Consider the following 26,558-nt stretch of genomic DNA (forward strand, 5'->3'; position numbering starts at 1 on the left):
CGTTGCAGAGCACAGGCTCCGGATGCACAGGTTCAGCGGCCATGGCTCACGGGCCCAGCCGCTCTGCGGCATGTGGGATCTTCCCAAACTGGGGCACGAACCCGTGTCCCCTGCATGGGCAGGCGGACTCTCAACGACTGCGCCACCAGGGAAGCCCAAAAGAGCTATTTTTAATGACAATAATAATAATTTCTTAATTGTCATTTCTTAAGCACTACTTAGAAGCCAGGCACGGTATAAGCACTTCATCTCCATTACCTAATTTCCGGAAGAAATCTGTGACCTTGCTAAGATTACTGCAGTTTTACAGATGAATAAAATAAGGTAGAAAGAAGAGTAATTTCCTCAAAGCCGCACAGCCATTTAGCTCTGTCTTCATGGAGCTGGAATTCCAACCCAGAGCTGTTGGTGAAAAGTCCGTGAAAGCTTCTTGGACAGGCAGTGAAGCTGGAGCAGGGATGGGGCTTGAAGACCTGACAGGATTAGAGTCAGGAGTGTCAACTCAGAGGTCCTGGTTGAGAGCAAAGGTACAGAGGAAGAAACGTACTTGACGTTTCCTGGGTCAGAGGAGACTGGACTTGGGAACAGAGAACTAGCAAATAGTTAGAACAGCTCGGAGAGCTCAAGAGCTGTGTGGAGGATGGTCAGTTATCATTAGGGAACTGTTATCAGATTTTTGGTATGATGTGATAAAGCATGTTGTAAGATTTGTCTGGGGGTCATCTAATAAGACAGAGCTTCTCACACGTCTGTATGCACGTGAGTCGTCTGGGGAGCTTGTTCTGGTTCTGAGTCTGGAGGTGAGGATGAGGCCTGAGATTCTGTATTTCTAGCAAGCTCAGATGACGATGGCGTGTTCTACGAGGACCTCATTTTGAGTAGTAAGGATTAAAGTAGGGACAAACCGCTTACTAACCGATCAGCCCATTTCAATAATACATATTACTAAAATATACCTATAAAGCATACTACTGAAGTTTTTTTCACTTATTTAAATTGTATTGTGTACTTGGGCTTTTTAAAGTGCTTTATAAATTTTAATTTACTTAATCCTAACAGCCCTATGAAGTAGGTGATGTTGTCCCTAATTGCAGAAGAGAAAACTGAGGGGAACTTTCCAGATCGCCTAGCTAGTAAAAGTTACATCTACACTCCAGTCCAGACTGTGTCATTGGAGTTCTAGTTTAGTTCTAGATTCTCGCTCTTAGTCAACACGCTATACTGCTGGTTGAATATAGAGAACGGGGAAGGCAGAATAAATGATGAATCCTGGGTTTGAAGCCTGGCTGAATAAAAATATGAGGAAAATCTTAGGATGATATTAATTGAAAGTTTCCATTGAAAGAGAAACTGATTTAAAGAAAGGCAAGTTATCTTTTGCTTTTCTAAGAAAACCCCAGAAAGGTGAAGGAAGTAGGTAACTTTATGGACACCATTAAACAATACATTTAGGTCATCCTAATTAGATATAATGTTGAGGGTTAGAGGGAAGATAGAACAGTACTTATAAAGCTGATTAATGTCTGACTGCTAATCAGTGTCTATTCAAATTAAGATTGTGCTTATTCATCTACCACTTAAAGTTGAACTTACTCTGATAAAATTTGTCTCAAGACAAGTTTGTGAGATAAAAATTGTGCTTTTTCTTTTCCGAACAATTTCTTTTGTGACAGGTGAAGAAAGTTATTGTATATTTAGGTAGAGACAAAACAATGCAGTTGCTAGAAGAACTGGTGAGTGAACTACAGCTGACCGACCCTGTCAGTTCAGGCGTCACTCACATGGATAATCCCCCATATTACCGCATCACTTCCAGCTATAAAATCCCTTCTGTCACCTCAGGTGAGAAGTCATTTAAAACTGACTACTTTGTGTAAAAGGAGAAGCTTTCAATAATTGTTCATTTTAGCAAGCGTTTGCTTTAAATATCATCATAAAGAAAACAAGCAAACATGAGTCATATATCTAATTAACCGGACAAAACTTTGTAAATCCTCATATGAGTAAAGAAGTTTGACAATGTAAGGATTTGTAATGTGATAAAGGGAAACATACTTACATACTTATTTAGAACTGGAATATACATTTATATATCTCTATACAACAAATGCTTTTTAAAAATGTAATTAGTATGTAAATATAGAAAATGCTCACTTATTGAAAATTACTGTGTAATTTCATATTATTATTTAGGCATATATTATACATGGTATCCAATCACATGAGTGTATATACTTTTATGTATACCCATATACTTACAGTTATTGTTATATTTCGAGTTGAAGAAACTACATCGCTGAGGGAATAACTTTCATCGAAAATCAATATAATATCTGGGCTATTGTAGGTTAAATTTCTATGAACTTCTTTGCCATTCAGTTTATAGTAAATGTTTTTGTGATGTTAATAACATAGTATAATTAGAAATCTCTTATACTATATCTTTATAATTTATTTTTGTCATCTATTTTCATCTTTTATACTTTCCAAGAGGTTTCTAATAATGCTTCTATTGAATTTTTCATATCTGCTAGAATGTTTTTAATTCCAAAGAGAGGTTTTTTTAATTAGAATTTTTTCAGGAGCGTCCTGTTCATGTTTCATTGTTGGACTATCTTCTGTATATTTGATAAAATTTTCTACCAGTGCGAGTTCCTATTTTCTTTATATTGCTGTGTTTTTGTTTTGGTTTGTCGTAGTAAAAGCTTTCCTCAAAAGCCTCCCAATTCTGGATCTGTCTTTTCATAAACAGTTCACTTAACAGGCATATTAAAAAGTTGATTGGATGTTCTGTAGGTATATATGGAACTTATTTTGTCTTTTGTTGTATGATGATTTCGTCGATACAAGTATACATAGGTCTTTTCTCTTGCAGTAATCAGATTCCCCAGAGAAAACTCTTCTAGTCCTCTGCCTAGAGTAGAAGGTGTAGGGGTGTGTGTGTGTGTGTGTGTGTCTGTGTCTGTGTCTGTGTGTGTATACCAATACATATAATCCATACATATACACACTTGCACAGTCTTCAAGCCTTCTGGTAGCCCAGTGGTGTAAGAAGGTTGCCGGGGGATCCAATGGCAAATTTATGTATGTATGTAAGTGTGTATGCTTTCACTTAGGCTTCGTATCCTCAGTAAAGTACTTCCTCCTTCACCTGTATATGGTGTGCCCTAGTCCAGAAATCCTGATTTACTCTCATCAGAAGAGACTTCTGTAAGTGAGGAGAGAGAGCTACCCAGTTACAGGAGGCAGAGGGGTAGATCTTGGGAACCAGCTACTTATGAAAGAGATTTTCAACCGTTCTTGCCTTTTTTTTTTTTTTTTTTTTTTTTTGTGGGCCCAGCCACTCCGTGGCATGTGGGATCCTCCCGGACCGGGGCACGAACCCGCGTCCCCTGCATCGGCAGGCGGATTCTCAACCACTGCACCACCAGGGAAGCCCCATTCTTGCCATTTTTAGCACCTCCTTCAACCCCTACTTCCAGAGGTACTTGAAGCCACTAATTCCTGACCTTTTGGAAGTTCAGCAGTATAGATACGGAAGCTTCTTGTTTCCTCCACTAACAGCTCTGGATTCAGCCTTCTTAACCCTTGATTACTTCCTGTCCATTTGTTTTCCAGTATCCATAATTTTGTTGCTGTTGTCTCCTCACCCTCTTGGTCGTTAAGAGTACATTCCTTTTTAAAAATCACCTTCTTCTCGTTTTAGTGGACTTTTGACATCTATAATTTGAAATCTTTTGTTCTTATTGAGCTATCCTAGGCTTTAAATTCATAGATACTGTTTTGTTTATGATTACAGGAACTACTTCTAGTAGCAATACAATGGTAGCTCCCATGGATGGCAATCCCGATAATAAGCCCATAAAAGAGAATATTGAAGAGAGGTAAGTACTTCTCTGTCCTTCATTAGCCGGTCAGTTTGACATATACAGATTATCATCAGCATAAATGATAATTTATGCTTTGGAATGTATATTACATTGTGTTAAAATTCTAGTGAGGAAATATATTTCCATATTGGAAATTTTCCACATTGACTATTTTAACATTAAAGATGCTGGCATGCTAGATTTTTTAATATGCACTAATGGATGAATAAGTAGAGAATGGTCAGTCACTTTTTGTGTTGCTACATTTTTAAACTTTTCTAAATGGATATTTACTCTGACTGTTTTATATGGAATAGGTTTCATCAGCACATTATTATCACAACAATTTAAGAAAAATCTTCAGGTAGAAATAATTGACTTCAAAGCTTAAGCTTTTGAATTGTAATGTGGAAATTAATATATATCATAGTAAACTTTAGTATTTTGTGTACTGTGTTCTTTGTTAAGCATAGAAAGTGAAACATAAAGTACAAATACCACTCTACCATGAACTGTGACTAACTCAATGATCATTCCCATAGCTATGTGCACCTAGACATCTACAGTGGACTAAACAGTCATTTAAATCGTCAACATCACAGACTAGAATCTCGATACAGTAGCAGCTCTGGAGGATCTTATGAAGAAGAAAAAAGTAATACATTCCAAATGTTTTTTTTTTTAAATAACTGCGATGGCAAGGTGTATTATCATTATATTAATGTTAATAAATATATTCTTCCCGGAAATTGTTTTTAAGAAGGGTATTTAACTGCCACTAGTGGTGTTCCAACATAATCTGAAATGTCTTGATTTTAAGAAGCATCGTAAGTGGGGGAAATATGTTTCAAAAGCACAGGTTCCCTGTAGGTGAATCAAAAGGAACATAAGAATTCGTTCTCAAGAAGCGTCATAGAACAGACATTGACCAACAGGCTGCTTTTTTGAACAGATTTGAACTTTCGTGGGATTCACGTTTTACTAAAACGTTCTCCCTTGCAATTGCAAAAAGAATAATGTGTCCGAGTCTCATTATAACACTAAGGTAGGGTAGAATAGAAGCACAAGCCTTCAGACTGGAAGGGACCCTGAAGATGATCTGGTCCAATCTCCTCATTTTGCACACGATGGAACTGAGGCCCAGAGAGGTTAAGTGACTTACCCATGTCACACAGAACTCACATTTCCTGATGGCCTTTCTTACTGCACCCTGCAGCCCCACTGTGGTAGAGCAGATTTCCTTTGAAGATGGGTTTGTATTGGCCCTATCTCAGGAAATTTAGAACTGAGTAACTTACCAGAAGGCCCTTGTTACAAGGCAGCTTTACCTATAATGTGGTCTCATAGCTTGGACAGCAATTGTGGAATCATGATGAAGTGCTCATGTAGTTTTGCTTTGATTTAAAGGATGGAACCTGAATTGATATCTCTTTTCTCTCTCTGATTTGCTTAATCTGATAAGATTTGTACCCATGTCTACCTAGCAAACATATGTCCAAATAGTGGGAAATTCTTTTTATCACTTTCCAGTGCTATAAATAGTTGGTGTTTTACTAGAGTTTGCTTATATTGGCGGAAAGTAGATGGTATAGACAATGAGATCATTTTATTTTGATAGGTGATTCAATGCCACTTTATTCTAATTGGCGACTGAAAGTGATGGAGCATAATCAAGGAGAGCCACTACCCTTCCCACCAGCTGGAGGCTGCTGGTCACCACTGGTGGATTACTTGCCTGAAACGTCATCACCTGGATTACCTCTTCACAGGTGGACCACAGTGTCATTCCTATTTCATATGAGCCAAACCACTGCTTAACACTTGCAGCTTTCTTTACGCTGTCTGACAACACAGAACATAAGCAACCTTCTTTCTTTTGATACTGCAACAAATTCGATCCATGCGTTTAGATTTTAAGAAATCTAAAAACTCACACTTCTCACTGTTTACAATTAGTGTTACTAAATCTAATTCTGCTGCTGCTGCTTTTCTGGGTGTCTGGCATAGTTACTTGACCTTTCTGGGACCCAGTTACTACATCTGAAAAATATTATTTTATGGTAGTAGGCACTATTACTTTGAATTGAATTAAGCTGATTTCTATTTAGCAAAAATCACAATAGAACAGTTACTGCATTCTTTCGAAATGTATTATTGTACCAAACATGTACTGAACACCTACTATGTGGCAAGCAGTGTGCTAGGCCTTAGGGTTGAAGATGAAGAAAATATGGCCCTTGACTTCAAGGAGCCCTTAGCCAGATAGGTTTTTTCTAAAACTATCACGTAACGGTTTCTTCAGCTGTATTTCTTTTCTTCTTTTTTTCTTGAGAAATTGTATTTTTTCCATAAAAGACAATATGAAAATCTTCAAGTAATTTGCATAAGATTTTCTCTAGGTTAACTCTAGTGACACATGAATAATGCTCTTGTTTGTCATAGGTGTAACATAGCCGTCATCCTTTTGACGGATCTCATTATCGATCATAGTGTGAAGGTGGAATGGGGAAGCTACCTCCATCTTCTTCTTCATGCAGTCTTTATAGGTAATACATATTTGGCGCTAATTCCTTCATTTTATATTTTTGTGATAATTGAAAGTCAGTATAGTATGTTTGTTTGCTTCTTACAGGTTGCATTTTATTCATTTTTTAGTTGCGGTAGAGTTGATTTACAATATTAGTTTCAGGTTTACAAATAATGATTCAAAGTTTTATAGATTCTACTCCATTTATAGTTATTATAAAATATCAGCTACATTCCTTGTGCCGTGCAGTATACCTTTGTACCTTATTTATTTTATACACAGTAGTTTGTATCTCTTAATTTCCCACCCCTACCTTGCCCCCCCACCCCCGCTTCCCTCTCCTCACTGGTAACCAACTAGTTTCTTCTTTATATCAGTTAGTCGGCTTCTGTTTTGCTGTATTCACTAGTTTGTTTTATATTTTAGATTTCACTTATAAGTGATAACATACAGTATTTGTCTTTTTCTGTCTGACATTTCACTGAGCATAATACCCTCCAGGTCTATCCATGTTGCTGCAAATGGCATTATTTCATTCTTTTTTATGGCTGAGTAATAGTCCATTGGGTACATAGACCACATTGTCTTTATCCATTCATCTGTTGATAGACACTTAGGTTGCTTCCATGTCTTGGCTGTGGTAAATAATGCTGCTGTGAACATTAGGGTGCATGTATCTTTTCTAGTGTTTTTGTTTTCTCTGGGTATATGCTCAGGAGTGGGGTTGCTGGATCATATATGGTTGCTCTATTTTTAGTTTTTTGAGGACCCTCCATATTGTTCTCCACAGTGGGAAAGGAGATATGGTTTCAAGAAAGTTTCTTCCTATTTCTCTTTCTATTTTCTGTATGTTATTTCCATGACACTTTTTACCGTGATTCTTGTGGTCTAGAGCAGAGTTATTCCTAGCCTCTCCTTTAACCACAAACAAGTCTATTATACCCATTCCTATCATACAGGGCATACAGGTATGCCCTCCAGCAGGAAAAACTCTGTAACTGTAGCAGGAGTAAAATTAATTTACCTCTGGAACTGGGAACTTTCAGAGTAAATGGAAAATTGAGACGGGTACTAAGTGTTTCCCAAAAGAACTAGATTGTGGACAGTCTGATTATTACAGCTAAAACTCCACTGTGCCCTCTGTAACAAACATGTGGGATCCATCACATCAGCAACACTTTTCATGCTTGTAGGATTGCTCTCCTGAAGCAAGTCAAAATAGCCATCTTCTCCTAAATTTTCCTGATATGTACACATATTATATAGGCACTGCTTTCTTCTTTCAGTAAGCAAACATCTCCTGACTTTCTATTGTGTTCTAGGCACAAAAAATGCTTGCCTTTAAAAGTTCATTTACATCTAATGTTATGTAACAGAGTAATAGTTTCTAAGAGATTACTAAATTTTAGACATAAAACAGACTGGAAATTTGTCTTGATTCTCCCTAGTCCAGTAGGACAATAGGCTATTGTAAAAGTGTATACACACTCTAGGCCAATAAAGAACTTGATTGATGTACTATGTCATCTTTCACAAAATATTTTATATAATTTCTGCTTTTCTTTTTAAAATACGAGTTTGATAGCAAGAATACTCATTGTTTCTCTTTACTGATGATGATTTTCTACTGTTCTCTTTAGGGTTTGACCACTGCCACCCTGAGGTGTATGAACATTGTAAACGCCTGCTTCTGCACTTGTTAATAGTAATGGGATCCAACAGTAACATCCGAACTGTTGCTTCTGTCCTTCTCAGGAACAAGGAGTTTAATGAGCCCAGGGTGCTTACAGTCAAACAAATTGCACACTTAGATTATACTTTCACAGGTATTTGCTTTAAAAGTAGAGTTTGAAACTGGAAACGTAGTTCCTTAATTTGGGATCCTGCATTAGAGAACATCAACTGAAGTTGAGATACTAGAGACTATTTTTTAATGTAGTTTTATTATTTTAAGTACCATTGACATTATTTATTAATTCATAGAAGAAGGAATTAAACTTGGAGTATTTGAATCTCTCTTACCTTTAAGGGTCTTTGTCATAAAAATGTTAAACTCTCCACATGTAAGTTAAAGGTACAATGAAAGAGTGGCTTAATTTGTTGAGCACTGGTTATGACAAAGATGGTGAACTTGTCTTAGATTCCCCCTACTCTCAAGATCTGAAAAATTGACAAAGGAAGACATTTAAAAATTTTCTAAATTTTTTATTCACTCAGTTATACTGATTGCACTGAAAATGTTGTACCTCTTGAAGTCTAGTAAGTTCCAAATTATGTATTTTGAAGTAGTGAGGTTCAAATTAATGAGACTTTAATGTCATATTTATTTCACTGTTGATGTAAATTTGTTTTACTTTTCAAGTTATATTTTCTTTTTCCCTAATAGCCCTAACTTATTTATTTCATTCATCAATATCATCAGGTTTATAATAGGTGATCTAGAAAATAATTGGTTTTTAAAAATGGAAATAAAATTACTTTTTTTTCCTAATCATATAATGCCAGATACAGGGTTAATACGTTTTAAAGTTACTTACTTAAAGCCCTGTTATTTACTTAAAAACCTGTAGTTAGTGAGAAAACATCTATTGGTAAACTTATTCGCCTTTTTAAACCATGATTAAAAGGTGAATGGAATAAAGTTTACTGCCTTTTTTTATGTTAAAGCATTTCTATTCAAAATTTCATAGTTAGGTGTTTGTTTTTAAGGCTCCTTTTGCTATTTTGTAAATGTGGGCATTAGTAATGACCTTTAGAATTATTTAATAATTGACATAATATCAATATAACAAATAGACTTTAAAATTGTCCTTGTTTAAGTAAAGTGAAGCAGAAAGCATAGACTCCTTAACATAAAAAATTAAAAATCAGTTCTCATTATATATAGAAGTGTGAATGGCAACCTATGTTGAGGAAATATGCCAAAATATTAGGAAACTGCCAGTTTCAACTTTGTTCAGCAGATGGCAGCACAGGAGTGCATAGTAAGTCCAAATCGTTAAGTTTGACTGAGAGGCTCTGAAGACAACGTTTGCTCAAAAACTCACTCAGTGTAATTTGGTGCTTGTGAGGCTCACTTCTTTGAGGGTTGTGGGAGACTGCTTCCATCTGGGCATTCACGCCCCGTGTCTCTTTCAGCAGGTGTTAGCGATTTTATACCTGATTACCAGCCCTCCCCCATGACCGACTCAGGGCTCAGCTCAAGTTCTACCTCCTCTAGTATCAGCTTAGGAAATAACAGCGCTGCCATTTCACATCTGCACACCACCGTCCTCAGCGAGGTCGACATCTCAGTAGAGCAGGATGGAAAAGTCAAAACCCTCATGGAATTCATTACCTCAAGGTAACGTTCGCAGCTCCTACCATTCCTGACGCATAGCTGTGTTAAATCATTGTTTCATTTGTCAGCTTCAGCGAACGCTATTTTGTTTTCCAAAGGGTCATTGATTTGGAATAGGCAGGTTTGTATTGTGCAATATTTAGAAAATTTGATACAACCAGAGACTTTCTTCTTTTGCTCACACTGTTATACCTAAGGAGGGCCTTAATCATGACTAGATACCAGGTACCCAAAGAGGATACAGTATTATCTGAATATATATTTCTGCCTCCATTAGCTACATTAACATTCAATCTTCAAATATTTATTTATGGCCTACTCTTTGCAAAAGCACTATAAATAAAGAAGAAACGTAGGTGGGGAGAAAGGGCCTAGTATACCACAGCAAGAGCAAAATTACAGACGTGTGAGAAAACAAAGTATATTTGGAACTGGTGAGTAATCCAGCCTGAGTGTAATGCGGAGGAATTTCTAGACAAGCTGGAGGGCCATGAAGCCCTGGCCGGAGGTTATAGATCTTTTAAGAAAGGAGACATTATCAAAAATCTTTGAGCTGGATGGGGAGGGTGGAGGACCCAATTGAATAAATATGTTGACATGCTGTGGAGCGGCTGGGCCCGTGAGCCATGGCCGCTGAGCCTGCGCGTCCGGAGCCTATGCTCCACGGCGGGAGAGGCCACAACAGTGAGAGGCCTGCATACCGCAAAAAAAAAAAATTGTTGAGAAAATCAGTCTCATAGCAAAGTATGTGGTGAATTAGAGGTGTTACGGACTAGAGGCAGCATGACCACATCTGTTTTCCATGGCACTTTGGGCCTATGGCAATAAGGGGCCTAACCCTTACTAACCACGCTGGTGAATGCAAAGATATTTCAAAGAAAGAATCGACAAGTAGTTTTAACTTATAAATTATTTTATTTGCATTACAATCTAAATACAGTCTAGCCTCTACAAACGAGACTGTTTTGACCTGTAATACCTAAGCAGTAACCAGTACTCTTCTCACTTGGCAAAATTTGCCATCTTTTCCTGCTACCTCTGAGAGAATTTGACTGTAACAATGGAAGACTTTGAAATTATACGTAACTTGGATCTTCCTGTACTTGCTCTAGATCATTACATATCCAAGTACATAAATAGTAGCAGTAGGCTGTGTGACAGGCTGTTTGATTTATTCAACTACTATCCTTTCTAGCTGCAAAAGCACATTTTAGGTGAGTATGAGTAAACCTTAATTGTTTAAAAACCAAGGGAATCATGTCTGTTCTGTTTTCAGAAAAAGAGGGCCCCTTTGGAACCATGAGGATGTTTCTGCCAAGAATCCTAGCATAAAGAGTGCTGAGCAGTTAACTACATTTTTGAAACATGTGGTTTCTGTTTTTAAGCAGTCAAGCTCAGGTATCTTTTAATAATCATTTCAGATAGTATTTACCTTCAAGCAGATCTTTTAGTGTGATGTCAAAACTTCTGATAATGTTTAGCAAGGAGTTGACAAGTTGACATGTCTAAATTTTCAAAAGCTTTAGACAGGTTTTCTTTTTTAACTTACTAGTGATAACACATTTGTTCTGGTTGAAGAAAAATTGTTACTACTTAAAAATAAGACTGCTACTTTGACGCTCTGGGGTTCTTAGTTTGGTGTAAGATGGCATAATAAAATTACAATACAATTGTTTATTATGAAACAATTATATTGAAGGAACATAGGTAGAGATGACAAACTGTTAAATTATTTTTTTATACTGGTTTGGGCTTCGATGATCTAAATTTTAACACATTCTGAAAATTATAGTAAAATGTCTCTAAAACGGTGGTTCTTAGCTAGGGGTGATTTTGCTTCTCAGGACATTTTGCAATGTCTGGAGACATTTTTGTCCCAATTAGGGGGCACGGGGCAAGTGGTTAGTACTGGCGTCCACTTGGGTAGAGAGGCTAGGGATTCTGCTACACAAACACACACTACACAAGATAGCCCTCACAACAAAGAATTATCTGGCCAAAATGTCAGTAATGCTGGGGCTGAGAAACCCTGTTCTCAGGGATTACTTCCCTGGAGATGAGAATGAAGAGTCATCTGAAGTGCAGATGGAATTTAATGAAAAGAAAAAGCATTGACTTAATGAAATATTAGTGCCCACCCAGTTTGCCAGGTATTGTGCTGACACTGGGTTTAACATGCTTATTAGCCTCTGATCCTAACCCCTATATATATCCTGAAAAACAAGCACTTACTTGTTTCCTTTGCTTTCACAGAAGGAATTCATTTGGAACATCATCTTAGCGAAGTTGCTCTGCAGACAGCACTTTCTTGTTCTTCTCGACACTATGCTGGGAGATCCTTTCAGATTTTCAGGGCCCTTAAGCAGCCTCTTTCGGCAACTACACTTTCTGATGTTCTCTCCAGACTTGTAGAAACTGTAGGGGATCCAGGAGAAGATGCACAGGTAGTTCATTTAATTCTTTCAGCAAGTATCGAGCACTCCTCGTTGTCAAGGACTTATTGCCAAATGTAAATCATGGCAGGTAGAGCAAGATAATGGTTGTATAGAATTACTGATGTCAGATGCTAACAAGCAAAGAATTAAGAAACAAAGTTGTGTAATTAATGTTTAATAACATACTAATTGAATTAAATAGTGCCTATCAGAAACAGCTTTATCACACACACCTGGATATTATTCTGAGATGACCGCAGGTGTAAGAGGAATTTAAAGTTAGATGTAAACTAGAACACTGAATTTCATTTGTTAAGATAAATTAAGTGAAATACTGCAATAGAGAGCTTACGTAGGTCTGTACAGACTCATGACTTTATTAACAGTGTTTTAGACACCGAGGATACGGTAATGAACAAGACAAAGTTCCTGGCATTCTGGAGCTCACATTTCATTGGGGAAACAAGCCTTTAATCCACCAATAAAGTATAATACAAGTTTACTTAGTGATGAATGCTCTGAAAATAATAAGGCAGAGTAACAGGTTAAAGAATGATGGGGGAGAGGATTTTTTTTTTTTTTTTATGATTATCTGAGAAGACGAGTTTTGAACACATGTTTAAATGAAGTGAGCCCTGTGATAATCTGAGGAAGAGGGCAGAGGGAAATAGGACTAACAAGTGCAAAGGGCCTGAGGCAGAAGCAATCGGCTTTTTAAAGGAACATCAGGGGAATTCCCTGGCGGTCCAGTGGTTAGGACTGACTCGGCGCTTTCACTGCTGGGGCCCAGGGCTCAGTCCCTGGTCAGGGAACTAACATCCCGCAAGCCTCGTGGCTCAGCCAAAAATTAAAATAAAACAAAGGAACATCAAGCAAACCAATGTGGCTAGAACATACTGGTTGGGGACCTCCAGAGGCAGGAGATTGATGAGGTAGGCAGGTCCAGATCCTGTGAGGCCAAGGAGGTTCTGGTGGGAGGAGGGAGTTTACTCTGAATTGATGGGAAACCGCCCATTGGTTTTAAAAGGAAGGTGATGGATATGACTTGCTTTTTTTAAAAACTCACTCTAGAGGCTAGGTGGAATCCTTAGGAAGGCAAGAGCTCAGTTAAGAGGCTCTTTTTAAGAGTCCAGGCCAAAATGATGATAGTTTGGATTAAGGGGAGCTATGGAGGTAGAGAAAAGAAGTCAGATTTAGGATTTATTTTTAAAGTAATATTTTCAAGATGCTGATGGATTCAATTTAGATGTGAGAGAAAGAAACAAGGATGGCTCCTAGATTTCTGACCCAGGTAATTTTGGGTGAATCGTGTTGCCAGTATAATCAGTTTTTACCATTAGTTTGATGCATTCTCATCCATCAGCAAGATCATGTTTCTCAAGAGTTTATTTTGTAATATTAATGTGGAGTTTGTTGTATTTTGAAATCTCCTCAGGAAGTGCATTGCAGTTTCTTCTTTCCAGAGTATGATTAATTAAGATCTGCCTTTTTTTTCTAGGGATTTGTGATTGAGCTTCTTCTCACGTTGGAATCTGCAATTGATACTTTGGCTGAAACCATGAAGCATTACGATCTTCTTTCTGCCCTTTCTCAGTAAGAACTGAAAAACTAGGCAACCGGTAGACTTGTATTAAGACCTTCAATAGCTAAATATGTGTAATACTATATTGTTCTAATATCGGCAGTGAGAGTACTACCCCTAAATTCAGACGGATTGCCGGTGGGAAAATGAGCCTCAGACAGTGAGACGTGTGAAAGCTCACGGGGCTAGTATGCGGCAGTGCCGTTCCTCTGACGCCCTAGTCAGAGACCTTTCTGCTGTGCTACTCGGCTTCAGCCTCAGTGACAGGCTGTATTACTGCCACGCTCAACATCCTCTTGTCACCCCAGCAGGCCAGGCTCCTCGGGACTCACACCTTCCACATATTGTTCCTTCTCCCTGGACCAGCCTCTCTTCGAACTTTGTCTTCCTTGCAAATCCCAAATTGATTTATCCTTCAAGTCCCGTCTTAATATCACCTCCTAGCTAAGAATTTCTAACTGCCCCAGGGGAATGCTAAGCATTCCATCCTTTGGGATCTCACAGTATTTTCTTAATATTTTCATAACAGCAACTAACAGGCTCTAATTTATCCATTTCCGTGGACTTTAATATTCCTAGCATTTTGCATACTGCTGGCACACGTAGAAAGTATTCTGTAATTATTTTTTAATCAATGGTAATTAGATGTGAGGGAGAAGGAGAAATCAAAACTAAATTTTTGAGCTTGGTTCTTTTGGAAAGAATGTGAATTGACAGAAATAGGGACATCAGGACCTTTGAGGCTGGGGGTGAGACAAACGAGGCCTGCTTTGGAAGTAATATGTACTAAATCCCAGAGCTGAAAGTTGTCAGCGATAACTATAGCAGAATTTTCGCTTCAGATCAAACCTCATCCAACCCAAAGTAGCCACAGTGGAAAAGATACTGTTGTACATTTTAATAGGGAGGAAAGAACTGAAATTGGGTTAAGCAAAGTCAGATATACTTAAAAATGATTTTTCCTGGTAACAGTTACCATTTTGCAGTGTTTTCAAGAGTACAATTAATGTAGCAAAAGAAGCGATTATGCATGGATTCATCTTTTTTTCTTTTCTTTTCTTTTTTTTTTTTTTTTTTTTAAAGAACCTCATACCATGATCCTATAATGGGAAACAAGTATGCAGCTAACAGGAAAAGCACTGGACAACTCAATCTAAGCACAAGTCCCATTAATAGTAGCAGTTATTTGGGATATAGCAGTAATGCAAGAAGTAACTCTTTGAGGTTAAGTTTAATTGGTGACCGAAGAGGTGACCGGCGGCGGAGTAATACACTGGATATAATGGATGGACGGCTCAACCACAGCAGTAGCTTAGCGAGGACTCGAAGCCTTTCCTCCCTGAGAGAGAAAGCCGTGTATGATGTGCAGCCCACTACTGAGCCTGCCAGCTTGATGGCCACCATTTTTTGGATAGCAGCATCTTTATTAGAATCAGATTATGAATATGAATACCTCCTGGCTCTCAGACTTCTCAACAAACTGCTGATCCACCTGCCTTTGGAAAAATCAGAGAGTCGAGAGAAGATTGAAACCGTACAAAGCAAACTGAAGTGGAATAATTTCCCAGGCCTTCAGCAGCTCTTCCTTAAGGGTTTTACCTCAGTATCCACACAGGAAATGACAGTGCACCTCCTGAGTAAACTCATTGCTGTCTCCAAACACACGTTGGTGGATCCTTCCCAGTTGTCAGGTGATGTGACTAGAATTGCACCAACTCTTTGCTTTTTTTTAATATAGTGAAATGTAAACTAATCATTGGTTTTGAAATCTACTAATTTCTGCTTTTCCACAAACAGTTACGGTTTTCTTAATATGTGAGATAGCTTAAATTCTTTGGTAAAAGCAAAAAAAAAAAAATTTTTTTTTTTAGAAGATCAAGTACTCCAGGAAATAAAAAGAAAATGGTTTTTGTGAACCATGAAAAAAAAAATCCTTTAATTTTTAAAATAATGTGCAATAAAATTGGTTATTGTTTGCTTTTTTTTTTTTGATAGGCTTTCCTCTTAACATCCTTTGCTTATTGCCTCACTTAATCCAGCATTTTGACAGCCCAACTCAGTTTTGCAAAGAAACAGCTAGTCGAATAGCAAAGGTAAGCAAATGTGATGCTGGAAGATAACGCTTTAGGGACTTTTCTCTGGAGTTTATCTTAAGGGGGGGAAATCTCTTAAAAATCCTTTTACTGTCACTTCCTATCTAAATTTTTATTCTTTTATGCATATGAAGGAGTAATATAGTAATGATATGTTAGCTGCTCAAATGACAGTGAATAAAATTATTTGTTTAGAGTAGCTCTCCTCTGAGTCTGAATCTTTTTCTGCTCTGTTTCCCTACTTTATCCTCTGTCAGTTTCCAAGTCATTCATTCATTTGCCCCCAGATATGTACTGAGCACTGGAGCAGGTGCTGGAAATACAATGATAATCAGAGTAAATAGAATCCTTAGCCCTATAGGCCTTAGGATGGCAGTGCAGTCGAGTAAGTAGACAGTCACTGTAGAGTCTGGTGACTTTGCAGTGGGAGAACAAAATATTCTAGGGACACATAAAGCAAAAGTAGGCCTGGGGGAAGTCATATCTAAGCGGACTTGAAGGGCAAATAAGAGTAACCAAAATAAGGTCCCTGAATGAGAAACAAGAGCAGGGCTGAAGGTAGAAATTTTCCAGGCAGGAGAAATTGCATGTGCAAAAAGGCCCTGCGGAAGAAGAGGGCATAATGTATTTTTTGATTCTGAAAGTTCTCTCTCCCTTTATGTTTGCCTTTTCCCTTCTAACATTCTCTTTATCTTCTCTCTCTGCTCCCTTCATTCTTTATTCTTCCTTATTTGATTCTTTCCCTCCCATAATATATTTCTTAAACACGTATGTAGCTATTTTTAAGTCGTTGGTGAACATTTGTTTAAAAGTTTTATAGCTCTTAGTCTTAGTTGTAAAAGAATATGATGTTGACATTTTATCTATTTAGTAACTTCCTTTTAAGAACAATAAAGGGATCACAAATACCTTACCTTCTTCTTAAACTTAATTCTTAACTAATTTTATTTTATATATATATATTTTTTTGTCACATTGAGTCTTGGAAAAAAGTCTTTTCAGGCTGAAAATACAAACAGTTACAAGAAGGAGTTATAGGAATTTACAAGTAATATACATACAACAGGAAATCAGGTGAACTGGAGGGGGTGACTCAATCGTAATATAAGTAAGATAACCTGGCTAAAGCACTGGGAGAAAAATCAGAGAAGTCTGCAACAGAAGGGAACAAGCAAGTACATTTCTCTGGAAGAGCTTTTTATATAAGCAATTTTTTTCAAACCTGAGGTTCAGTTAGCAAGTAGCACAGCAGTAAATGGAAGGAGCAAGCTTCTAGAAAACCAAATAAAACACCCATCTCTCTATGGCCCACATTTCAATACTGTTAAGTGCAAATTTATCTCTGGGTGCCCAATGGAGTGAAAAAATACTACCAACCCAATTAATCACATACACAGTAACAAGAGTAAGAACATTTTCATTATCTGGATAGAAAATATTTAATAAGTGAGAAGAATTTGCTGTTGAATCCATCCTTGTTTAAATTTCTAAATAGATATGGAGAAATTCTTAACCATTTTAAAAGCATGCATTTGAAAAGAAGAGCCATTATTATAGTTCATGGAGACATATCTTAGTTTTGAAAATGATGGTTTGTACTAAAAAACCCAACAACATGTATTTGCATTAATGAGGTCTAAAAGTGATTTTTTAAATAATTCATTAAAATGACTTTCATTTTAATATTCTAATAACACACCATTAGGAAAATGTAAACAAAGATTTTATTTTTTTCTACATGAGGGGTAAGAAAGAAAATATAAGGAAAAAATGTATATTGGCTTATTTGGGGATTTTAAGAAAGTAAAAAGCATAAATCCCTTGATAGGGGAAGTAGAAGCATTTGAGACTGGCAGCTGAAGTGCTGAGTAATTTGCTAAGTGTTGGGTCAGGTGAGAAGCACAGCGTGACCGGAAGGCCATAGAAGCCCCTTGAGCTCCAAGCCTCTGCTGTCATGACCGAGGCAAAGCACAGGGAAGTCCCAAATATCATCTATGTTTTTAAGAAATCAAATATGTGGCTTTCTGTTAGTCATACACTGCTATTAAATCTGTTTTCTTCCTGTTGAGCAGCACACAAAGGTTCCCTCTGTGGCCTTTCAGCAACCTGCAGGATGTGAACTAAATTGATTCCTTAATTGTTCTCTCACTTAAACTGTTGAGAATAATTTTCTGCCATTATGTGCTTCCTCATTATGCAAATATCACTCTTTCTACTGTTTGTGCCCTTGGAGAGCACAGAATTTCAAAATGAGGCAACACTTAGGAGAAATATTGTCCTTTTTAGCTATTCATTATGGCAAAAATAGTATGCTAAAAAAGTTTGTTATAAAACATACTCTTGGAGACAAAGAGGGAAGAGATATGGGAACATATGTATATGTATAAATGATTCACTCTGTTATAAAGCAGAAACTAACACACCATTGTAAAGCAATTATACCCCAATAAAGATGTTAAAAAAATATAAAAATAAAAATAAAACATACTCTTTTCTGGCTCCTATTTTAACCTGGTAATTCCAAAGTTCCAAAATTAAATCTAAGCCATTTGCTTTCCTATAAAATTACACAGCCTATTATTCCAAAGAACTTTCTTCTGTTTCAAAAAATAGGTTTTTAAAAAATCATTCTTTCAAAAAATATTCTTGAAGAATATAAGAATTCTATAGGAATGCCTTATCCTTCAGGATAAGATTAAAGAATTTAAACTATAAAAATTTTTGCTGAAGGATAACAAATTTTGAAATTATAAAGTTCTGTTGTTTTTTTTAAAATAGTATGATAAATTATTATATTTTGAAATACGAATCAGAAATATCAAACAACTTTTCTTTTTTCTTCCTGGTGTCTGTTTTATGAGTAAAAGCCTAATGGCATGAAAACAACTGCTTTTAATGATTTTATAAAATAACTTCCAAGCTCCTGTATTAGTCTCTGCATAGTCTTGCATGCCTTCATATCTTGGGCCTATCCAGTGATGCCGTCTGCATGACGACTCAAAGTCAAAGTCAGTTTTGGTCATCTGAAAGTTGAAAATACATATATTTTAGTAGGTAATACTCTACTTTCTTTATCAAATGCTCTAGGCAGTTTGTGAAAATACATACCAAACATCAATAAGATGGAAGAATAAGTGAGGAAAATGAAAAAAGGAAAACTAAAAGAAATTTCAATGAGGCTAGCCTTTCATGATAGATAAGGCTATAAGACGAGGGTGGCCTTTTTCCAGTTTTTCATTGTTCAGGTATCCTCGGAGGAGGTTAAGGAATATCCTCACCAGTTAACTCAGGGAACAGACGGACTATGAAGGTGCATTTAGTCAGTAAGATGCTCCCAACATTTGTTGATTCAGATTCTGTAGTACCGTATCATGCAAAGTCTAGGAAGTCAGTACACTTTGTAGTAGCCTGTAAATGATTGGCCAAGGACCTTAAGAGCTTTAGGTGATTTCCTGAAGAGTAGCTTGACGTCCACACTGGAGATTGCCATTCACTGGAGATGCAGGACTCAAACGTTTTATCAGTCCTCCAATGAAGTCCTTTGACTTTATCACACAGGTTGAGGCTTCTGCAGTTGACTGCTCTAGTGAGATACCCTGGACAGCTTGAGACTAAAGCATTTCTTCTTTGGCATAGCAGCTCCAAACCTCGCTGAGGATTCCCACGTTGAGCCTGCCTGTTTAGTTATTTGTGCACTGAACCGTATACAGATTTTACAAAACAAAACTCTTTTTACGAAATGACACACAGGGTTTACAAAAACATTTGGGTTTTTACCAAAGACATTTTACATCAGACTGAAAACAAGCCATACTATTTAACACCCACGGAAGTGCTTGACATATTAATCCTCTCCGTATGATCTAAGGCATTCTCTTAAGAAAGCCTTGTGCTTTTTCCTCTTCTGTTTAACTTCTCTACCGTATTGAAATAAAATGCATTAACTCTTCAACATATATATCTAAATTGATGCATTAAATAAATACATTTAGTATAAAATCAAACTTAACTGTCTTTAAGTGAATGAAATTTTTGCTTGCTCTTTTAGGTTTGTGCAGAAGAAAAATGCCCAACGCTTGTCAATCTGGCTCACATGATGAGTCTGTACAGTACACACACGTATTCCAGAGACTGTTCTAACTGGATCAACGTAGTGTGTAGATACCTGCATGACTCCTTCTCAGATACTACATTTAGTCTTGTGACTTATCTTGCAGAGGTAAATTCACCCCCCCTCCCCCAAAAAAGGATTTTTCAACTGCTCTGTGGCAAAATTTTCAAGTAGATTTTATTTCTAGAAGCAGCACTAATGCTAATTAATCTTCAAATTTTCTTTGAGAGTGAATATAGGTAACATCTGTTTTTGAAGAAAAATATAGGTAATATCTTTCAAGTAAGGAGGAAGTTTTTATAAAGTTTTTTTCTTTTTTCATTTTCAGTGTTTATTTCCTCATTCACTGTCCTTAAGTGACATAAAACTCATAATAATGTAAACCTCACCTTTATTTCAAAAGGCAAATGGGTTTTTTCCTGGTCTTGATCCTAGGGAATAGTTATCTTTTTGTTTCTACAAAACAGCTCTTGGCTTTGAGATCCTTTCTAGAATAGTAATACAGCATGCAAAGTCATTTCTGCTGGGCAAGTTTTAATTCTGATCAAAACTATATTTTGATTAAAACTATATTTCCTTCCTAATGTAAGATATGATTTGCGGGGGAGTAAATAGAATTTTAAAATCTGGTGATAGAACAGCATGAAAAGTTAATACAGTTGACCTTGAACAACGCAGGAGTTAAGGGTACCAAGCCTCCACATGGTCAGATCCACATGTAACTTACAGTCAGCCCTCCACATCTGTGATTCAACCAACTGTGAGTCCTGTAGTGCTGTAGTATTTACTGCTGAAAAAAATCTGCATATAAGTGGACCCATGCAGTTCAAACCTGTTATTCAAGGGTCGACTGTATTTATTTGTTGAAGAACTAACTTCGTGCCTAGAAAAGTAAATTATTGAGTAGAGAGCCACAAGGAGACCCTCAAAAGGAAGAAATTCCTAGTCGCTAAAAATGTTTGTCAGTGATACCTTCCTTTTCAGAAAGTTGACCTCTGGCAACTAAACCTAACACACTGTACAAACTTAAATTATTTGTAACTCAGTAAACATTTTAAGTATTGCTCATAGCACTGTTTAACTTAGCTAAGTCACTGATGGTGAGTATCATAAAGTGCTCAGGACTGGTGTGGATTTTTAAGGTGTTGGTTTGGATGGGTTTACTCCCATCAACTTTATATTTAGGTGAGCCAACAGTGTGAGCCCTCTGCCTGAGAGCTTCCTAACCTGAATGAATGTGCATCGCTTCGTTATCTTATACCTACACCTTTAGGACAAGAGCCAACATAAAGCCAGACCTCCTAAACTGGCTTTGAATTTAAGTGCCTTAAGTCTAGCTTTCCCTTTTGCGCCACCATAAATTTCAACACTAAAGCAACACTAGCGCTCCCTGAAGACCCACCCATGGGGTTCTAAGGTCTGGCACTGGCACAATACAGCCTACTGGGTACCACATGTGGGCCATATAGTTCCAGTCTACAGAGAGAATGCTTTGTCCCCAATGTTACTCTTACTAGTGTAAGTTATCCTTGTTTTATGATTATTAATAACTCTCAAATTATTACTAATAACAGTACTAAAATTAGTTACACATATTTAAAACTACACATATATAATTTAATTGTCCTACAAACCCTATGAGGCAAGTGTTATCAGTTTTATTTTTAAAAATCAAGGCTCAGAGAAATAAGAAACTTATCCAAGATCACATAGGTAGTAAGTGGCTGGTGTGAATGGCTTGCAGGTAGTTAGTTATTCTTTGGTGATGGTGGTGTAGCGGTTTTTCTCTTAACCTAAAATAAATGTTGTTTAACTAAATTAGTTAAGGATATAAAAGAAAGCACTAAGATTAAGATGACAAGTAATCTGTCTAATTCTCCTTTCTGCAGCAAGGACAAGTAACAATAATAGACATTACCTTTTACCTTCATTAATCTCTGGATTTCTGATAACTCTAACCATGAACTCTTAGGTTAAATTTGTTATGGTTTTCAACATCACTAATGTAAATCCTGTGGAATTTTCTTTAACCTGATAAAAGTATACTTTTTAATATTACTTGCAGTTGTTAGAAAAAGGACTGTCCAGTATGCAGCAATCATTACTACAGATCATCTATAGTCTTTTGAGTCATATTGACCTCTCCGCTGCCCCAGTCAAGCAGTTTAATCTGGAGATCATAAAGATTATTGGAAAATATGTACAGGTGAGTGACCCCAAATCTCATGTATAGAAGTGTTCATCTCGAAACAATTTATAATCATAAAGAATTGGAAACACCTTAAATGTCTAAGATAGGGGAAGTGGTTAGTTCATAAATCATGTTTTCAGGAATAGTTACAACATGAGAAAATGTTCTCAATGTGAGTGACGTCAAGCAGAATCTGAACGGTAGGCTTGGCATGATTCCTGATTTTTATTTTTAATGATTACATCCTCGAATGTACATGTCAGGAATCACTGGAAGGAATGTATACAAATGGCAGCAGTCACTGTCTCTGGACAGTGTACTTTGTACCTTTCTGTTTTTAACCAAGTCCTACATAATGAACAGATATTACTTTTGGAAACAGAAGAACTCTTTGAAGAGTCTGCATTTTAGAGTTGCTTTCCGTGTCTGGTAAAAAGTGCCAGATACTTAGAAAGTAGAAAATCAGACTTGGTTTAACTGTAAATGGCGACAAGTCAACTTGGTCTGTACTGAATTTCACTTTAGAACTATCTGTAAGAAAGGCCTTGATAAGCAGAGCAGTATTGTGGATACAACTGACCAAACAGAGCAAACTCTTTGAGAGCCTTAACAGATTAATACTTTGTGTTTCTACTCCAGTGATATTTGTATTCACTAAAGCAAAATTTACAAATGGAAATACTCAGCTGCAATGAGTTTGTGTTCTAGTCCATATCTGAAAGTAACACAACTGTATTAAAATGTTTTTCAGTATTTTTATTGGGTAATCTGGGTTATTTTTTAGATTCCCTTGAAAATCAGTGATTGCAAATATTAAAAAAAACACATAGGTTTCTTTGGTAACCGTGTGTATCTCCTCTATTTTTATCTCTTAAGGAGCAAGCCTTCACCACTCAACAATTATATTTTTTTTCCTAAAGCACTTTTCTCTTTTTTTTCCTTAAGACTTAAAGAAGTTAACTCATCAGATATTTGCTGGATCACCCGCAGAAATACAGCACATTGAATTACTAATTTATGAAACATAGATACATTTCTTTTGTTCAGAACCACAAGCTTATATGCCCACTGGGCCAGCAAGTAACCATAAGAGGGCATAGATTTATGACTAAGTGAACTGCACATTCCTCATCTAAAAGGAACAGCACGGGGCTTCCCTGGTGGCGCAGTGGTTGAGAGTCCGCCTGCTGATGCAGGGGACACGGGTTCGTGCCCCGGTCTGGGAGGATCCCACATGCCGCGGAGTGGCTGGGCCCGTGAGCCGTGGCCGCTGGGCCTGCGCGTCCGGAGCCTGTGCTCCGCAACGGGAGAGGCCACAGCAGTGAGAGGCCCGCGTACCGCAAAAAAAATTAAAAAATAAAAAAAATAAAAGGAACAGCACGACTAAGAATGGTTGCCATGTTGGAGTACAGGTCCACTGTGGCCAGAACTTCTAATTTTTCTTTTCTAATTTATAAAGAGAAGCTCAAAATCTGGGTTTTTCTTTAAAATCGCCTAATTTTAAAATGTCTCAAATTTCTTTTCAAATTTCTTTTTATTTTTTAATTCATTTATTTTATTTTATTTTTAATTTATTTATGTTTTGGCTGCGTTGGGTCTTTGCTACGCGTGGGCTTCCTCTAGTTGCAGCAAGAGGGGGCTACTCTTCGTTGCAGTGCACAGGCTTCTCATTGCAGTGGCTTCTTTTGTCACGGAGCACGGGCTCTAGGCACATGGGCTTTGGTAGTTGTGGCTCGCAGGCTCTAGAGCACAGGCTCAGTTGTTGTGGCACACAGGCTTAGTTGCTCCGCGGCATGTGGCATCTTCCTGGACTGGGGCTCGAACCCATGTCCCCTGCACTGGCAGGCAGATTCTTAACCACGGCGCCACCAGGGAAGCCTCATGTGGACATTTTTAATTACTAGTAATATTTTATGCTTTAGATGTCTTCATATCAAGATGTTATTAGCTAAATTGGATAATTCAGTTCTGCCAAAGATTTTTCACTTCCTTTTTTAAGTAGTATTTCCCCTCTCTCAGAACTGCCAACTGTGAAATAATATGTATAATACAAGGTTGAAGTTTGATTTTGGTACCACAAGTAAGAAAAAAAGTCATTTTTATATGATTTTCAGTAGGCAGTAAAAAAAAAGTTCTAAATTTTTAATTAGACATTGATTCCTCTCCACATATACGTCTGTCATGTAAATCATTCCTAAGTTATATTGGCAGAAATATACAAAACTAAAAGCAGAAGAAAAACTTGAAAACATAGCCACCATATATAGGGGGAAAAGTTCACCCTATACAGCTCAGGAATCAACTGAGAGCATCGTTTTAGCACAGCACTTATGCTTATTATTTGGGGCTTGGGTCATTAAGAAAAATCTAAAATTTTTTTAGTATTTTAATATTTTTATGTCTAAAAAGTATGCATCAAAAATTGTTTATCTCCAAGACTTAAAACATTTAAAGTTTTAGAGTCTTAAAGCCATATACTTTATTCATCTAGAAAGTTCACATATATATACAACCCCTTTGTTTACCCCAACTGCCAGATTACTGTATTAGACTTTCTCAACCAATAATATTTATAAAGCACTTATTGGGAAAAATGCAAAATATTCTGAGTTGGTAGCATTATTATATGTACAATATCTCATAAATTCAACAGTACAAATAATAACTTATTTTCTTTCCTTTTGTAACTCAGACCCTCTGTTAGGGACCTCAAAGTAAAAATGAATAATTTATGAGGAGTTTTTGTAGAAATAATATTTTCATTGTCTACAGTGTACACTAAGTTTTTGTTCTTCGTTAAATATGTATTTGTCTACTATTTTTTGAAACCAGAGTCCTTATTGGAAGGAAGCCCTTAACATCTTAAAACTGGTGGTGTCTCGCTCAGCAAGCCTTGTCGTGCCCAACGATATCCCCAGGACCTACGGAGGAGATACAGGTTCTCCTGAAATATCCTTCACTAAAATTTTTAATAACGTCTCTAAGGAGTTGCCTGGGAAGACCTTAGATTTTCATTTTGATATATCTGAGGTAAGATGCTCAGAGATTGATAAAGGTGCTCTATTAGAAATTTTCATTTCGTCATTTATTCATTCTGCCATTCAACAAGCATTGATTGAGCTCATACTCAGCAGTAGATGCTGTGACAGGTGTCATGAAAATGGGATGGGAGTGGGGAGAAGGCAACTCTCAGGGGAGAAGGCAGCTCTTGGGGAGATAGGCAAATAAACATTGTGATAAGTGCTTTGGCTGGAAGTAGGTTTGAAGTTCTATAGGAATGTATAGCATGTACATCTAACCTGATCTGAGCTGAGTGTTGAGAGATAAGTAACCCTAGACAGGTATATATGGAAGTCTGGGGAGGGGGGAGTAATCCAAGAAAAAGCAGCATGTGTGAATGAAGGCTTGTAAGTGTGAGAAAGCGTGGCGCTCTGGAAACTTCCATCCAGTTACTGTGGCCTACCCTGAGCACGGAGGTATAGAGTGGGATGAGAGAGGAAGCTGAAAGCATAGGGGGCCGCGAGGTCACCGGCATCTTGTCTGACGAGATGGTTTTCTCTTGAAGCAGTAGGCGCTCTTAAAGGATTTTTCGCTGGAATAGGAAATATTAGGATTTGCATTTTAGGAAGATCACTCTGGCAACAGGATAGAAAACGGACCAGGGAGGAGCGGGGTGGAAATTTTTAAGGAATCTGTTAGAGTAATTTGGGTAAAAGATAATGTTGGACTGTGTCCCTAGGCAACTGCAGAGGAAACAAAGAGGGAACGGATGGTTTTCAAAAGTCTGAGGAAGTAATTGATGGGGTTTGATGGGAAGGAGAGGAGGTGCTAAGTAAGGAACAGACAAGGACAGTTTCTGTGACAACTTGGTGAGTGTTGGTACCTTTCAAAGGGAATGGAAATGCAGGGAGAACAGGTATTAGCAGGGAAGGAGGGCATGATGAGCTCAGTCTCGGGTATACTGGCTCTGAAGAGACTAAAAAACATACTGATGGAGGTGCTGATTACCCAAAGAGATCTGAAGTTTTAGAGGAAAACTTGGGCGGAAGGAAAAGGTTTAAGGGTTTTCAGTGTCATATAGGTGGATGGTTGAAATCATGGAAGGAAAAAATGAGGCTAAAATAAACTGAGATTTGAGAAGCCCCACATTTTAGGGCTAGACTGGGGCAGGGCCCCCCAGTCCGGAGGGAACCTGAACCCTGACTATGTTACATATTAATATCGATACAAATCTCATGCAAAGATTTTTTGACCCTTGCGGAGAGCATCAGTTTTGGTTTTTTTCCTCCAGAAACTCAGCCCACTCTTGTTGGCTTTGGTGCCATCGAAATGGTCTTTCACAAGCCAAGGCAGGAATTTTTCAAGAGAGAAGTTATTGATCAAGTACTGGGCGGGGGGGGGGGGGGGGGG

At 37.5% G+C, this 26,558-nt stretch overlaps 1 protein-coding gene across 2 annotated transcripts in view; it reads left to right on the top strand.

Moving 5' to 3' along the window:
- FRYL (FRY like transcription coactivator) overlaps nucleotides 1-26,558 on the top strand; it is a 243,406-nt gene that overhangs the window by 182,494 nt on the left and 34,354 nt on the right. For both annotated transcript variants that reach the window (XM_007456098.1, XM_007456099.1), the window contains 15 exons: nucleotides 1,674-1,842; nucleotides 3,800-3,884; nucleotides 4,412-4,524; nucleotides 5,488-5,638; nucleotides 6,312-6,415; nucleotides 8,037-8,222; nucleotides 9,535-9,739; nucleotides 11,013-11,134; nucleotides 11,990-12,180; nucleotides 13,670-13,764; nucleotides 14,837-15,444; nucleotides 15,749-15,846; nucleotides 19,895-20,065; nucleotides 22,023-22,163; nucleotides 24,981-25,178. In XM_007456098.1, the coding sequence (XP_007456160.1) occupies nucleotides 1,674-1,842; nucleotides 3,800-3,884; nucleotides 4,412-4,524; nucleotides 5,488-5,638; nucleotides 6,312-6,415; nucleotides 8,037-8,222; nucleotides 9,535-9,739; nucleotides 11,013-11,134; nucleotides 11,990-12,180; nucleotides 13,670-13,764; nucleotides 14,837-15,444; nucleotides 15,749-15,846; nucleotides 19,895-20,065; nucleotides 22,023-22,163; nucleotides 24,981-25,178 (2,637 nt within the window). The remainder of the gene's footprint in view (nucleotides 1-1,673; nucleotides 1,843-3,799; nucleotides 3,885-4,411; nucleotides 4,525-5,487; nucleotides 5,639-6,311; nucleotides 6,416-8,036; nucleotides 8,223-9,534; nucleotides 9,740-11,012; nucleotides 11,135-11,989; nucleotides 12,181-13,669; nucleotides 13,765-14,836; nucleotides 15,445-15,748; nucleotides 15,847-19,894; nucleotides 20,066-22,022; nucleotides 22,164-24,980; nucleotides 25,179-26,558) is intronic.

The sequence above is a fragment of the Lipotes vexillifer genome, unplaced genomic scaffold, assembly GCF_000442215.2.
Source record: "Lipotes vexillifer unplaced genomic scaffold, Lipotes_vexillifer_v1.1 scaffold42, whole genome shotgun sequence".
Taxonomy (NCBI): Eukaryota; Metazoa; Chordata; class Mammalia; order Artiodactyla; family Lipotidae; genus Lipotes; species Lipotes vexillifer.